The sequence below is a fragment of the Hippoglossus stenolepis genome, chromosome 16 (genome assembly GCF_022539355.2).
Source record: "Hippoglossus stenolepis isolate QCI-W04-F060 chromosome 16, HSTE1.2, whole genome shotgun sequence".
Classification (NCBI taxonomy): Eukaryota; Metazoa; Chordata; class Actinopteri; order Pleuronectiformes; family Pleuronectidae; genus Hippoglossus; species Hippoglossus stenolepis.
The window spans coordinates 22883991-22900431 of NC_061498.1; the positions used below are offsets into that span (position 1 = coordinate 22883991).

Consider the following 16441-nt stretch of genomic DNA (forward strand, 5'->3'; position numbering starts at 1 on the left):
TTGGTGACTTTTTTTGTCAAAAGCGACTAGCGACAAATCTAGCGACTTTTTCTGGTGTTACTGGAGACTTTCCTGGTGTTTTGGAGACTCTAACGTGAAAGCACGTATCGTTCTGCAGTTGCTGTCCTCAACGAGCAGCGGGTGCTGCCGTGAGCCCCTCCGCCGGCCCAAAGCACTCACAGGCGGCCAGTCTCACAGGAGCCTCGCGCAGCTGTCCCAACTGCAGTCAGAGCAGAGCGGAGACCCGCGCTCCGCGTCCTCCACACTGCAAATGAATTGCGCATGCGCAAAGCCACCGCTGATCCCGCCCAGTCTTACAGAGCGGGATGTAAACGTCAATGTTTCTTCACTGACACACTAAAATAAATCACTGCATTTGACTCACACAGCCTCAGTCACTTACTCACCTCGTCCACTGTGTGTGTGCCTCTCTGTGACATAAGCTAAACATCTAGCTAGCTAGCTCATCATGTCTCAGTCTAAACTGTACGCTCAAAAATACAGAAAGGAGTGGGAATCAAACCCTGAATTCAAAGGCTGGTTGAAGCCGTTTATTGGAGATGATACACGGGCATACTGCCTGTATTGTAAGGCTGATTTCTATGCCAAACTTTGTGATATAAGAAAACACATGACAACTCAAAAACATACTCAAAAGGCAAAGCCTTATAACAGTAAACTAAACCAAACTTAAGAAAACTTTAATAAAATAAAAACGTACAAAAAAAACCTAAGTAACTCTGCCAGAGTGTCTCTTTTGGGTCACTTTGCCGGTCCCAAGCCCGGATAAAGGAGGAGGGTTGGACGTAGAGCTAGCAATTCCACCCCACATAAGTCTTGATAAAATTTGATATTCTAACATTTAACAATACAGGACCAAATTGATTTGTGTAATGTGGGTCTAGACAAAGCATTCAAGTCATGAAGTTATTTTGAGAAGTGATGGCCTATTTCAATGGCAAAATAAAAAATAAAAAGAACAAGAATCAACAGAAGAAAGCTCATTTGTAGTTCTAAACATATCTAGGGTGTTTTTTACTCACCTTTTGTGTCTCCCACGACGTTATTCCTCTCTCCTACAGCGTCCATTACAATTATGCAAATTATTGCCAAATTATTGTCATACGATGACGTCATTTAGCGACTTCTAGCTCTTAGGACAGCCAATAGCTACTTTCCTTACTGAGGAGTTGGCAACACTGGTAGCAAACGATCTCACGCTGTGGGTAAGTTGCCGCTCTGTTCGCTCGGACAAAAACTAAGTAATTACTGTAAGCTACGTTTCATATGATGTGTAAAATCAACTCAACGGAGTGTACGTGACATGTATGTGTACTAATATGGAACTCTCCTTTGTAGTTCAAGCGGGAACAGACTCAATCAACTTTTCAGTAATTCACAACTGTGGTTGTGTGTTTGTCCCATGTATTGCAGGTATGTTTATTAAGAGTTGTTAAATATTTTATTGAAGTGTAGCTTGCTAGTTAAACTGGCTGAAGTTAATGTGCATTTCAGATGTTATATTTAGTTGTCACCACAAGATGGCAGCATTGCCTTCATTTCGGTGCTGTTATTACAAAAAAGATCTTTGGCCTGTGTGAATATTCTTATTCAATGTGTAATGTAATATGAGCTATTTTTAGATACTGTCAGTATAAAAGTGAGAGCAGGTCAGACTGGAGTAGGACACAGAAACTGAAGCTCCGTACAAACCAACTGCAGCTTCTGCTCTGATCAAGAAGCTGCGGCGCTGATCTCTGAGCAGCTGTGACCAGAGAAACTGTATTTCACTGTTTCCAGTGTTAAGAAGCTTCACGTGAAAGAGCTCTGATCTCACTGTGTGTATCTCTCTGAGCGAGTGAGCGGGGGCGGAGGGGCGGCGCCCCGGGGCCTGTGTGTGTGAGTGCGGTATCTGGGAGCACACACACACAAACACTCGCCCGCTCCAGGTATTTCATGATATCCTGATACGATGATGATTTAAAAAATGAACGTGAACGTGACGTTCACTCACGTTCATCGTGACGTTCACTCACGTTCATCATATGAAAACGGATTCATTAAGTTCACAGTTCGCGCAAAATATGCGCGACATGCAGAACACTGTACAGGGAGCCACTGCAGAGGGGCTGAAGAGCCTCATGCGGCTCCAGAGCCGCGGGTTGCCGACCCCTGGGATAGAGGATGCGCCTGTCATTGACAAAAACACAGATGAGGAAGTAGTTGAATTCATTGATAAGTATGTGACGTGTGAATTACCGTCACAGGATGAGACATTATTAGAGATTGTTACATCTGTGAAAGCGACATTCCAACTTGTGTAAAAAGTGTTGTTTCAGTTTTCCTAGGGCGCCATCTGCCAAAACATTTATATACCTTAGCATGCAGATGATGGAAAAAAGACTTGTACATGTCAGGTAAATAGGTTGGAATCTTGTGCACACAAGAATCAGGGGATGTCTGATATGATGATAAAGGAGATTGCAGTGAAAATCCTAGCTGAGGTTAAGGAGGCTATTTTTGATGGGAAAGCTGATGATGAAACCGTAGAACAGTTGTTTGAGCGTTTAGGTATAAATCAAATACTTTTTCAAGCTGCATTTAATCGTTGTGGTAGGAAAACAGGTGGTTTTGAAAAGGCAGGTTAATGCGATTTGGATAAATCAGTACAGCAAAGCACTGATAAAATTATGGAATGCTAATATTGACCTCCAATTTGTTTGTGACGTATATGCTTGTGTTGTGTACATAATTTCGTATATTTCTAAAGGAGAAAGAGAGATGGGACTATTGTTCGGAAATGCGCAAAGGGAAGCTGCCAAGGAGGGAAATGTTAGTGCAAAAGATGCATTAAAAAAAATCTAGGGAGTGTGTATATACACAACAGAGATGTGTGTGCTCAGGAGACTTTATATAGGTTAACACATATGCATCTGAAGGAATGTTCAAGGAAAGTTGTATTTGTGCCAGTAGGGGATAATGTAATTAATATGAGTTTGCCTTTAAGTGTTTTTAAACAGAAGGCATCATCAAAGGACCTTACCACAGAAGAGATTTGGATGACTCGCTTGGTTGAAAGATATAAGAAAAGGCCAAAAGATAGTGCTTTTAATGATATGTGTATGGCAACATTTGCGTCGGAGTATCGTGTTTTGTCTAAGAATGAAATGTCTCCAAATAGAATAGCACTGAGTAATGATTGTCGGTTTATTTTGAGAAGAACACGAACAGAACCGGCAGTTGTTCGTTATGTGCGGTTTTCGGAGACAAAGAGTCAAGAGTTGTTTTATCACATTATTCTGCAATTGTTTTTGCCTTATTGGAATGATGTGCAGCTAAGACCAGAAGGTTTTGTGACATTTGAGCAGTATTAAAGTAGTGGTCATGTGACATAAGATGATGGATTGGTGCATTTAGTTAAGTCAGTTGTTGATGAAAATAGAAGGAAATTTGAAATGGAATAAGATGAGTTTGATAACATCCAAAACACAATTGATAGGGATGGTATTTTAGAAGATGCCTGGTGCGAATTGTGCCCAGAGCAAGAATTGGATCGTTTAGAGAGTGAACAGCAGAGATGATAATCAAGTAGTGGATGAGCATGTCGATATTATTCCAGATTTAGCAGCGAGTAGGGAGCAAGTAGCACATTTGGAAGAGAGAAATAATGTCATGTGCAGAAACGATGGTGTGGCTTTAATACGATCTCTGAATGAGACACAGATGTGTATTTTTTATCAGATTAGGCAGTGGTGCTTAGATAAGGTAATGGGGAAAAAGCCAGACCCATTACATGTTTTCATTACAGGTGGTGCAGGTACAGGTAAAAGCCATATAATAAAGGCTATTCAGTATGAAGCAATGAGGTTAATGTTGACAGTGTCTCGTCATCCGGACAACATTTGTGTTTTGTTAACAGCTCCTACCGGGATAGCTGCCCACAATTTACATGCTAGTAACATTCACAGTGCCTTAAGCATTGAGAAGGATGTTCGCTTACCATACATACCTTTAGGTGAAGAAAATGTGAACTCGTTGCGCGCTAAATACAGTAGTTTTTGTTTGATTTTCTAGAGTTTATGAGACACATGTTTAAACCTGCAACAGACGTAACGTGACGCGCAGTCAGGACATCAGGGTAAAAGTGACCGGAACGATCCGGAGTTATGATCCCACATCGTCGATTAATAACTAAATAGGGACAGAGAGTTGAACACACACACTCACTCACTCACGGAGACAGAAGAGTTCTTCCCGCAGATTACGACTTAACGCAGTGTTTTAACTTCATTGTTGCAGAAAAAGTGATGCCCCCTTTATCCAGGAGCATAAATATGAATTCAGCAGGTTATTATAGGGATGATGAGGGTGTCAATTTCAAAGTTATTTAATACATTTGGTCAATGCATTAGTGAATTAAATTATTGTTGTCTATCTACTATTTTTATTTTAATATACTATGCATTATACACTATACATTTTCTAGGACAGCCAAGCCTTCATCATTTGTGCATACGCATGGTCTGAGGAAGTTCTAAATTAGTTTGCAGAGTACAAAAAAATTTAGGTTAGAACATATTGATGAATCCCTGATTCATGCATCAAATGTTTGCACGCACGGTTTAAGCACAGATGTGTGCGTACTCACTGTTTATGAATGAGGCCCATTGAGATTTTGAAACGTTGTAAACAAGTAAATGAGCATATTAATGTCCAGCTTGTAAATACTGAAGATGTTGAGATAGAGGCTCAAGATTTTGTATATTGTAAGAAAACAGGCAAGTTGAAGTTGATAAGTGGGCATCATACGTGAATACAGAATACGTGTTTGGATGAAACAATGGCTTTGGGGAAAGATGGAAAGAGTTATGATTTGTAAGAATGTACGGGTAGCAGACGGCTTGGTAAATGGAGTATGTGGCACTGTTACACATATAGTTTACTCGAGTAACAATAATACATTTCCTGCTATGTGTATGTCAGGTTTGATGACAATGAAGTCGGTGCAGAGAAAAGGAAACGCTGTGCGTATTCTGTAGCAGTTGAAATGGGTTCTACTGGTATTCAACCAGAGGAAGAAAGGGTTACCAATTAGGGTGGAATGCACCGGCAATTTCCACTGAAACTTGCTTGGGCTTAAGTACAGGGTATTATTATTGATGAGGCTGTAGTGTCTCTCACAAAAATCTTTGCACCTGGACAGGCATATAGTGGCATTAAGCCATGTTAGAAGTTTATCAGGGTTGGTGATTCAGGATTTTGAAGACAGGGTTATATATTGCAAGGATGATGTTAAAGCTGCAATTGAAAAAATGCCTCCCTTCTTTGTCGAAAATATTATAAGACAAAAATGTACACAATAGTTTCACGATGTTTTTGTTGAATGTGCAAAATTTAAGTCGACATGTTGCATCAGTTGTTGAGTGTGCTGTGAGTGCATAGCCTTTGATTACATCTGTTCAGTCCCAGTATGTGCATGTTGTTCTGTGTTATATTTTGTGAATGTCTTTGCATGATTTGGTTTTGATAACAATTATATTATATGCACGTTTGCTAAGTTCTTGCATGTGAATGCATTGTGTTGGGGGAAAAAAACTGCATTGCAACAGCATTCATAACTGAAGCATGTACTGAAATACAATTGTCATATTGAAAACTTAAATTAATAATTGTTCAATGTCCAAATTGAAAAAGTATGAAATGCTTTCATTTATATGCTATGTAGTTTTATAGTGTTTAGATTATATAATTATATTCATATTTTCCACACTAGTTCTTGCATGTCGTTTTAATGTGTTAAAAGGTTTTTTTTCCTGCATCACAACAGCATTTTCTAACATTTATTGACTAACAATTATCTCATATTTAAAACTGCACTAAGCATGCAGCTAAATCTGTTGAACCAAATTTTGTACATTTATTGTAATAAAAAATGTTTACACAGAAATGCAGGTTTTGCTTTACCTTGTTTGTAGTGTCAAAAGGCAAAAGATTCCGGATGGAATTCCCAGTCTACTGGAGACAGGGTTCGATTGCCTGCGGTGTCTTGACTTGGCATTTACACGAAAGGGCATTGTATTTTTACTGAGTTAACTAATTACTGTAACTTACTGAACATAATAATGTTTTTTACTAAATAAATTCAGCAATAAAGGTAGTTTATTAGTTACAAATACAATGTACACTGTCATATTAAATGCATAATAAAATGAAGTGTCTTTGTGCTTTGCGAGCAGCAGAGCATTTCTCTAATCCTATGTTCTTTTTCTTCCCTCATGTCCATTTCTCCTTCCCTCTCTTGCTAGCTCTCTCTGTCTTCATGGGGGCAGGTCTTCATGGTGATGAGGTCGTATACCTTGGGTCTGGGGTTGTTCAACGTCAACCTGAATCATCATTTTTTATATATATATATATATATATATGGGGTTGTTTTTTATTAGTTAAATAGCAGAGGGTGTCAATTGTAAATCTTACTGAGGCAAATGTGATTTAGGTTGTCAGATGTCCTGTATCTACATTCTGTAGATTGATTTGGTACTACACAAGTGTAAGGTTTTCATCCAAATTTGTGTTGTAAGTGATGTATTATGTGATTTTTTTTTTTTTCTTAAAAAAATGTATACATATAAATATACTATAAACCCCACTGAGGCAAATGTAAAATTTGATTGATTGACTTGATAATGGATGAAGTATTTCAATTACTTAAGCGTTATGTGGTCAAATGACTATTTCATGTATAATAATATATACAAAATCATGTGAAATGAATGTGATTGTTGAATTAACAACCAGAAGTATGAATTGAAGGACACTCCTTTTGTTTACTAAAACTGACTTTCCTGTAGGTGGCATCGTGAGGTTAAGTCAATATACATTTCTGTGTAGATGTCATCAGAAGTATGGAGTAGATTTGACCATGTATGTACGAGATACAACAACTTACTGTTTCATGGGGAATCAGTAGGTGGTGCTATGACCCAGAGTTATTTTTGACACATTGAGCTGTTTAATCCAGGATTCTGATCATAGGTGAGTATTTTGGTGCTGATTGGACAATGCATAGTGGAGTTAAAAAAAACGTCCTGTTTCACAGTGAATCAGTGGGTGGCGCTATTACTGTCACTACATATAAACTAATAGATCTGTTCAGGTCGGGGCTCTGATGAAGCCTGAGAAATTTGGGACTGATTGGACAATGCATAGTTGAGTTACAACAGCTTAATTTTCACACTGATCCGTAGGTGGCGCTATCACTATTCCTACATACAGATTAATAGATCTCTTCAGGCCGGGACTCTGATCATAGGTGAGTATTTTGGTGCTGATTGGACAACGCACAGTGGAGTTTAAAAAAATAACTTCCTGTTTCATGGCAGATCAGTAGGTGGCGTGATGACCCTCAGTTAATATTGACATATGGAGCCGTTCAGGCCGTATTTTGGGGATGATTGGACAATGCACAGTGGAGTTAAAACTTACTGTTTCATTGTGAATCAGTAGTTGACGCTATCACTGTCACGACATATAGACTAATGGATCTGTTCAGGTCGGGGCTCTGATGAAGCCTGACAAATTTGGGGCTGATTGGACAATTTGTGACGTACATAACATCCAAGAGATTTTTTAGTTCGTTATGAAAAGACACGTCCCTACCGATTTTTTTACATGTCTGTCAATCGTGGTGCCTGGGCTGCACTTTAGGGGCACTATTCAGCTATTTTGCCACGCACATTTCTTAAAACCATATGAATGTCTTCAGGGAGGGGCTGTTGTTACACAAATGTAGTTTGAGGGAGATTAAAGAACGGAAACTGAAGTTACAGCAATTTCACGTGTCATGACTTGTTGAAATTTGACGCCACGCCACTAACATGGCGTTTTGACGAAAACTCAGTTTCCATATTCCTACATCATTAATATTTTGAGACCCTTCTGACAGAGTTTGACATGGTTGCGGTTAATGGACGAGGAGGAATTAATCGTAAAGTGTAAGACGTGCAAAAAAGAAGACATTTCCTGTTGCCACCAGGGGTGATAGTTTTAATCTCAATCGTCTGGTCATGATACACGTGTACCAATTTTCGTGAAGATCGGTGAAAGCAAACTCAGGGGCTTTGTTCTGTTCAGCCATTTTGCCATGCCCATTTAAAATTACTCCAGAATATGTAAATTTTCACCACTTTTGAAGTTTCTGAAAAGTTTTATGAGTTTTCGAGTATGTTTAAGCCCTCAAAAAGGCAATTCATTTGCCCGATAAATTATAATCATTTCAATAGGGTCGGTGCTCTGGCCCTTAAAAATCGGACCAATTTCAATAGGAAAAAAGTGTCAGCTAAATGAAATGTAATGTAAAGTAATGTAATAGGGCCTTCGCACTATCGGTGTCCCAGCCCTAATAATAATCATATCAATTACCAAGACACTTAATTATAACAACCAGTCTGACGGAGCTTAAATATGAACGTTACTCAACTGTTCCTGGGCTCTCTCTCCCCTATTTTTCTCCACCCACCCCAACCAGACGTTGCAGATGGCTGCCCAGAGCATCCAAATAAAAGGGAGGTTTTTTTCACCCCGCAGTCACCAAGTGCTTGCTCATTGTTGAAAATGTAGGGTTTATATATAATATTGTAAGGTTGTATCCTTACTATATAAAGTGCCTTGAGATATTGCATTTTGTAATGTGTCCATTTTAGTTTGTCTTTATCTGGAACACTTAGTTCCACTGTGTTGCAGTCATAGACTGGCTGCAGTCTCTAATAGCAGAGCTGCTCTGGCGTTGCTGGCAAGTTTTCTCTATGAAACACAGAAGGAACTTGTTCTTGTCTATTGATTGCTGTTTGGAGTTAACCTAAAGTTCAAAAAGCCATGCTTTGCTTGGTACTGAAGTGGCACTGATGGTTCTTTTGTTTGGAAGATGTCTCTGTTATTGCCTTGCATGGCCTCTGGTTTGTAAAAGCCAGCCACTTCTTTTCAGGTGTGGTGATCCTCATGTGTTTGGTTATTAAATATCCTCTGTTCAGCTCTGTCTGCAACAGACTGGAGCTGCACATTTTAAAATAAGTTACTACATATATTCTATTCTATATTACAGGAGTATATCTTGTCAGCTGTGACAGACAATGCATACTTCAATTGTTGTTTTTCTGAGAAATAATCCTATTAATATTGTTCAGTAACTTAGGAACCACCTCCCATGCCAACATGAGCTCCCTCATGGACATAACAGAAATTGACTGGATTGATCATGCCACTGCACTTTGTAAGAAGGGTAAGAGCAGACTGTGTCTGCTCAGGAGACTGAGGTGTTTTGAAGTAAAGGGGGTACTCCTGAAGACCCTTTCTTACTCTGTGGAAGCATTAGCAATCTTCTTTGGTGTGGTTGGGGCAGCAGCATCTCAACTGCCGACAGCTGGATAGACAGACTAGGAGGGCCAGCTCAGTCCTAGGATTCCCCCTTGACCCAGTGGATGTGGGACAAAGGAGAATGATGGCAAAGCTGTCCATCTCTGACGGAGAACCAGTTTCATCCCCTGCAGGACACCATCACAGCACTGGGCAGCTTCTTCAGCGACAGACTGATCCACCCAAAGTGTCTTAAGGAGGAGTATCGCAGGTTGTTTCTTTCTGTAACAGTTAAGACTGTACAACCAGCACTGCTACCAGTAGACGATGCAACAAATTAGTGGACTGCACTTAAGACTCAGGTGTCACCAACTGTGCAATATTAATTTCTGCCTTTGCAATTCGTTTCACTGTACATATTCTCATACTGTACATATTCTGTTTAAACTGTATATATTATTTCTTTACCATTTATATATTTGATATTTTCTTGCATTTGTATATATAGCATGTTTACTTATTGCTTTACTAATGTCTATTGTTTGAGTGTGCTCTTTGATAATGTAACACTGCAAATTTCCCCGTTTTGGGACATCTTTACATACCTCAAAGTGTGACTCTTGCTGCCAAACTGTAAAACTGTCAAAAGTTACAGAACTGTTTGTTTTATTTAGTCCTGTTGGCAGCTCCTCTACATGTGCTGTACCTTGAATCACTGTGACAAAAGACAGGAGGCACAATGTTGGATATATAGCATAGTTTTACTTTCACTTTTTTCATTACACAGTAAATTTTTTAATTCTAACACAGGTATTAGAGAGGTTCTTAACACCGATACATGAAGCTGTATTAGCAAGTTGATACTGCATAGACACAGACACACACACACGTCTAACTCACATACACACGCTCACAAAATGACTATTTTCCACTACAAGTTGAATGTCCTGTGATTTCCAAGCAGCCACAGAATGGAATGTGACCATGTATTAGAAACAGCTTTAGGCTTTTTTAAAATGTGCTAACAACTAGCTCACACATGCACACACACACACCAAGTCACTGGTAGTTGTCATGGGCATCTTTAAGTCTTCATCCTTTGAGTCTTCATCCTTCACACATCAATTTAAAGATTTTGTGGTTGCTTAACATCTTTGTTGTCTAAACATTTACTGCAGTGGTTGTGTACACATCTGACTGGTTGCATTGATCTATTTTCTATATGCGTGGCTGGAGATAATATGAATCTGTGTGTGTACCAGTGATGTCGCTGTCATAAATTATGCTATAGATTCAGCTCCTGCACCCTCTGTAAAGATTATAAAGCCGTGCTATATAGTAATAGCGTCCTCTGTAGCCATGATTTTGTTCCTGTTTGGGTCTATCTTCTCCACATTCCCAGCTTCTGATTCAGAAACTTGGGGAAGCAGCTGTGCACTGCTCCTTATCAGAGGCGGGGAACTTACACAGGCTTACATTTGTTAAACAATTAGTTAGTCTTTAGACAAGCCACAAGATTTAGGTTTACTCATACATGTGTTCAAAATGGGTGTTCCAGTTTTACGAGACAAAAGATAACAGTGATAAGAACCCTGTGGTTGGATTGTCAAGTTTATGTCTGATAAATGTCCTCACTTCCATGCAGACACAGACTAAAACACTCAGACACTTCCCTAATTTTTTCAATGTCAAGCACCCAAAACCATTTCCCAGGCAATAGATGAGACAGACTCAAACCGGTTCTCAAATCTGTTTTAACACTGCAGGTTTTATCCCTGTACCAGTCATCTACAGTGTCCAATCTGTGCCACCGCTTTCCTTGGATGGCTTGGGTTAGAGAACCACAGGCCTTCTTAAAAAGAATAATGGAAATGTCTCAGAAAGCAGTAAAGTAATCTGCTAGCACATATTATAAACAAATCAACAACATCAATCAGTGAGAGTACTAGTTTAATGAAATTATCATTACAGGACTTCTGGTCAGAAAATGTCAAGCTCATGCTGGAATGGATCAAAACAACTTAAAGACATCTTGACTGGGAATGCTAGACAGAAATGAGCTGATCTGTGCTGCAGAGATTAGAGAACTGATTTCATTAGTTGGTCCCACCAGAACCATGAGACATGGAGAGTTTATACTAGTGTGTTATGTGTATGTGTGTGTGTGGGACGAGTGCATGTGTGCGATTAAAAGCCTCTCCCTTTTTACTTCACGGAATGTCAGCATCAGTGTTAAAGTGCAGGGAGGATGAAGCAGACCCCAGCACAACCATGACGCACACGCACGCACACGCACACGCACACACACACACACACACACACACAACGCATATTTGTCTCTATAGTTATGAGGACACTCATTGGCATAACACATTCCCTTGCCCATTACCTTAACCATCACAACTAAATGCTTAACCCTAACCTAAACCTAATTGTAACCCAAATCAGATAACCAAGTCTTAACCCTCAAAAAGCCCTTTAATTTGTGAGGACCAGCCAAAATGTCCTCACAAAGTCAAAATGTCCTCACAACGTTGGCATTGAACCAAAATTGTCCCTCCTAACTATAGATAGACATACGCGTGCACACACACACACACACACACACACACACACACACACACACACACACACACACACACACACACACACACACACACACACACACACACACACACACACACACACACACACACACACACACACAAAACAAGAATGTAGCATCATGTTAATACACAAGTTAAGGATTAACTGGAATCAGAATCTGGGACAAAAATAACAATAATAATGTTGCCGTTGCTGCTTAGCAGTGGCTGCTTTTTCCCTTATGTCAGTTACACATTTTGTACTTAACGATTCTTTGTTGAAGGGAGGAGGAGAGGTGTGGCAGCAGGGCTCAAGAGAGAGGTCGCTGGTGGGGATGATGGGAGCACTGGTCATGGTAGAAGTGTGAAAACTAGAACTGATGGGCCAGCAGCTCGCAGAGACGCATGGACACAGAGTCCTTGCTGCAGCGCAGAGTCAGACGGTACATCTGCAGACAGACACACACACACACACACACACACACACGTTGTGAGAGTTATTCAATCACGGCAAATAATATAAGTCTAATTGTAACAAATACATAATAGAGCACAGTAGGTCTGACCATCTTCCTCTATAATCCCATTCCTTAATATTTTTAATATTCAAATAATATTCAGATTTTTAATAGAATTAAAACCTCACAGCAAAATAGACAGCAAAAATAATCTGATGACAATCCTTTTAACATCATATAAGCAACAGTACATCTTTAAATTAATCAATAAATCAATACATTTTAATTTGCATAGGCCATATTCACAAATCACAGTTTGTCTTATAGGGCTAAGGTGTGGCCCTTAGTTCTCAGTTAGAGTAAGGAGAAACTACAGAGCAACCCACAATAAACAGGGTGGAAAATACATGGAACCCAATGAGAGCCACATGAGAGGTATCTCTCTCCCAGGACGGACAGAAGTGAAGAATAATATATATAATGTATATATATCATACAACATTGATGAGAAAGGGCAGTGTCTAACATAAATGGTGAGGTGGATCATGTTTCATGAGAGGTGCAATGTCACAGGAGTGTCACAGTGACGTAAAATAGAGTTGAAGGGTAGTTTTTTTTCTGGTGCATACACTCTAGTTCTCTGTGTGTGTCTGTCTTTCTCTCTGTCTAGAAACAATGGTAAAAAATACAACATTATTAAATATAGAAAGACTAGGCTTTCAGCAGCAGTGCTGCAGTAAGCATGCTCCCTGTGTGGACACACATACAGAGGGGATGAGCAATGGAAGCAGAGGCAGAGGCCGAACCGACAAGCAAACACATTTACGAAATAAAAAAGCACATTCAAATAATGATTACAGCATTTGAATAGTATTTTAATCCTGAAGTTTGTTCCAACAGCCCTAGAGCACGTGTAATTTCCCAAAATGTCCACCAGTTGAGTGTCTTTATGTACAATAATAGTATATGATTCTGGATTGCGGCCGTAGCTTGTCAGCCAAGATAACAAGGGCAAGCATTTGCTTTTATCGCACTAAAACTACTGGGCTTCAAGCAAGGAAAATTTCTGTTCCCGAAATGTGCATGCATATCTGTATAACCTCGGTAGTCAGTCTGAATATCATCAGGTAAAGTATTAAAAACTATAAACTTCACTACAAATGTTTGAATATATTTATTTACATCTATTTAAACATAATGTCTCTTTGACCCACTGCTTATATACTGAGCCAAGACATTTGTCTTAGTGGCAAAGCTTGCAGCCTTGCAAGTTCATAAATTCAACATGACATGTTGAAGTTTTATTTATAATATCAATTCCAGTACAAATGATCAATTTGTGCACCAAAGTTATGGAGTTCCTCACGGTTCTGTGTTTGGCTCAATTCTAGTTACCCTATATATGTTTCCATATAGTTAAATAATTATCAATGAAACCAGAGGAAACAAATCAGCCAACTAACCTCCATGTTTAAAGCATGTTTTAGGACGGATAACCCACTTCTCCAAAATGCTGCAGAAGGTGTACTGACTGTTCAGAGCAGGCCCAGAGCTAGACTGCTCCGATTGGGGGGAGGGGGAATTAGAAACTTTGGGTGGGTATCATTTCACTCAGTGGACTTGGTGTTCAACGTTTTCTAGATTTTAAAGAACGCGTCACAATAGGTAATTCAACCAAGCCGTGGTATAACAGTAATACTAATTATTATTATTATTTCAATTAGAGAGATAACTATGACTATAAGAACAGAGCCTAATGTACAATTCACAAATAGTTCAAACATGAAATATGAAAATGCCCATGTGTGAAATTGTTCAAAGTCAGAATTTTGAGTAGTGTAGTGCTAGTGCTGCTCACACCTCTGCTAGGCTTACTTCTTTATTAAAATCTTAACCTATTACTCATGTGCAAATAATTTTGAATAATTTGGAGTGCACTTCTATTCTAGTGGTAATGTTTAAGAATTGACATAGTAGTATATTAAATGTCAATTAACTACGTAAATGGACAAACTGTGCACACCGGGAGACTTAGCTTGGTTGTCCTTTGTGTAATGTTTTGGTTTTTCGAGGTGAAGGCAGCACCAAAAACAAACTTATTTCCCCCCCGGGGTTTTCATATTTTTATGAAAACAATGGGGTCACATACGAGAAAAGGTTTATATTAAAAGATCTATCCATCCTTTTTTTGTATGGATTTTGGATCATTCAAATGAAGATCAATTCTAATCAGAGAATTGTTTAAACCCAGCCCTATGTCCAACAAGCTATTCAGAAAGGAACATTCTGAAGGGGAATAAATGTAAAATCAATGTGATTAGCAGATTCAAATGGCACAGATTATAGTTGACTAATTGTCGTAAAGTAGGAACCAGAGCCTTCAGCTATCAAGCTCCTCTCCTGTGGAATCACCTCCTGAAATACTTTACGACACTATATGTTTAACAATAGGCTAAAAACTTTTCTTTTTGATAAAGCTTATAGTTAGGGCTGGCTCAGTCCAGCCTTGGACCAGCTCTTAGTCATGCTGCTATTGGCATAAATTGCCAGGGGACATATGGAGCTAGGGCCGGGCGATATGGAAACAAGTCTTATCCCGATAACTTTTTCCACATTAGTCAATATCGATATATATCACAATATACATCCAATCACTATTTCTGTGATTTCTGCTTCAGTAAGAAAGAAAAGTGGTATTACCTGTATTTGTGGGAACATTCTTTTGACACAATTTGCACTGTACGTTACTCTGCTGTTTGTCGGATTTGTAATTGCCAAAATATCTCCACACTACTGAATTCCTCTGACCCTTCTTTACAACAATGTTCTCGTCTTTTGAGCCTTAGGCTGTGTCCGTTGTGGTGTCATCTTCTGTAACGCTGTTGCTCAAGTATGGGCAAGTATGGGCACAGTAAATTAGGTTAACCTCATAGTGAAAATGTAGCGGGTCAGAGAACGTCAGCTGAGTAGGCGGTCCTTCATATTTGGGCCACCGCACCGAATGCGGTCTGCCGTGATCAGATCACAAAATGATCTGAGTGCGTTCGCAGCTGTACTTAGAACTGTCCACTTGTGATGGGATCACAAAAAGAGAGTCAGTAGGGACTTAATTGTGCAGCTCTACTGCTTCCGGTTATCACTTAAGGTGGAAATTCTGTACTACCTTGGGGGTGTGCGGGGTAGGTGGGGGCGATTAAAGACCCACCAGCTCACGTTTCAAACAGATTGTCGCCACTCAACGACGCACACCTTGAGAAGCAAACTCTGGTCATAGGTGACTCGGTCCTGAGAAACATGAGGTTAGCGACACCAGCGACTATAGTCAATTGCATGCCAGGGGCCAGAGCAGGTGACATCGAATCCAAACTGAAGCTGCTGGCTAAAACTAAACGTAAATACAGTAAGATTGTAATTCACGTCGACAGCAACGACTCCCGGCTTCGTATGTCGGAGGTCACTAAAGTTAACGTTGAGTCGGTGTGTGCTTTTGCAAAAACGATGTCGGACACTGTAGTTTTCTCTGGACCTCTTCCTAACACGACAGGTGATGACATGTTTAGCCGCATGTTGTCTTTTAACCGCTGGCTGTCGAGGTGGTGTCCTGTAAACGGTGTGGGCTTTGTAGATAATTGGCAAACTTTTTGGAGGAAACCTGGTCTTGTTAGGAGAGATGGCGTCCATCCCACTTGGGATGGGGCAGCTCTCTTATCTAGGAATATTACTCAGTCCAGAGGTCTTCAACAGGGGGTCCGCGAAATATTTGGTTGATTAGACAATTTTTTATATATTTTTTTTTTCAACCAATTTTTTCCCCACAAATTTAAATGTCTTTAAATACACATCAACACGAATCCAACATATTGTAGCGAATGGTTAAATGGAGGCAGAAGACGTTATCTTTCAGTCAGCAATGCACACATTCAGCGACACACAGGAGCTCTCTCAAGCTGGGCACCGAGTCACTCACAGCAGGAGACTAGCCTAGACCTGTCCCTCCAAGCCTCCTGTACACAAAGAGGAGGACCCGCCCCTCGCTGCTGTGCCAATCAC

The 16441-nt window shown here is 39.8% G+C and overlaps 2 protein-coding genes across 6 annotated transcripts in view; one reads left to right on the forward strand and one right to left on the reverse strand.

Annotated features, from left to right (window-relative positions):
* Window positions 1–16441, forward strand: part of LOC118123436 (methyltransferase-like protein 22) — a 640601-nt gene that overhangs the window by 261457 nt on the left and 362703 nt on the right. The window lies entirely within an intron of this gene.
* The window catches only part of ap2a1 (adaptor related protein complex 2 subunit alpha 1), a 79388-nt gene continuing 74700 nt past the window's right edge, over window positions 11754–16441 (reverse strand). For all 4 annotated transcript variants that reach the window (XM_035181423.2, XM_035181422.2, XM_047343797.1 and 1 more), the window contains one exon: window positions 11754–12382. In XM_035181423.2, coding sequence (XP_035037314.1) covers window positions 12305–12382 — 78 coding nt within the window. In that variant the 3' untranslated portion in view covers window positions 11754–12304. The remainder of the gene's footprint in view (window positions 12383–16441) is intronic.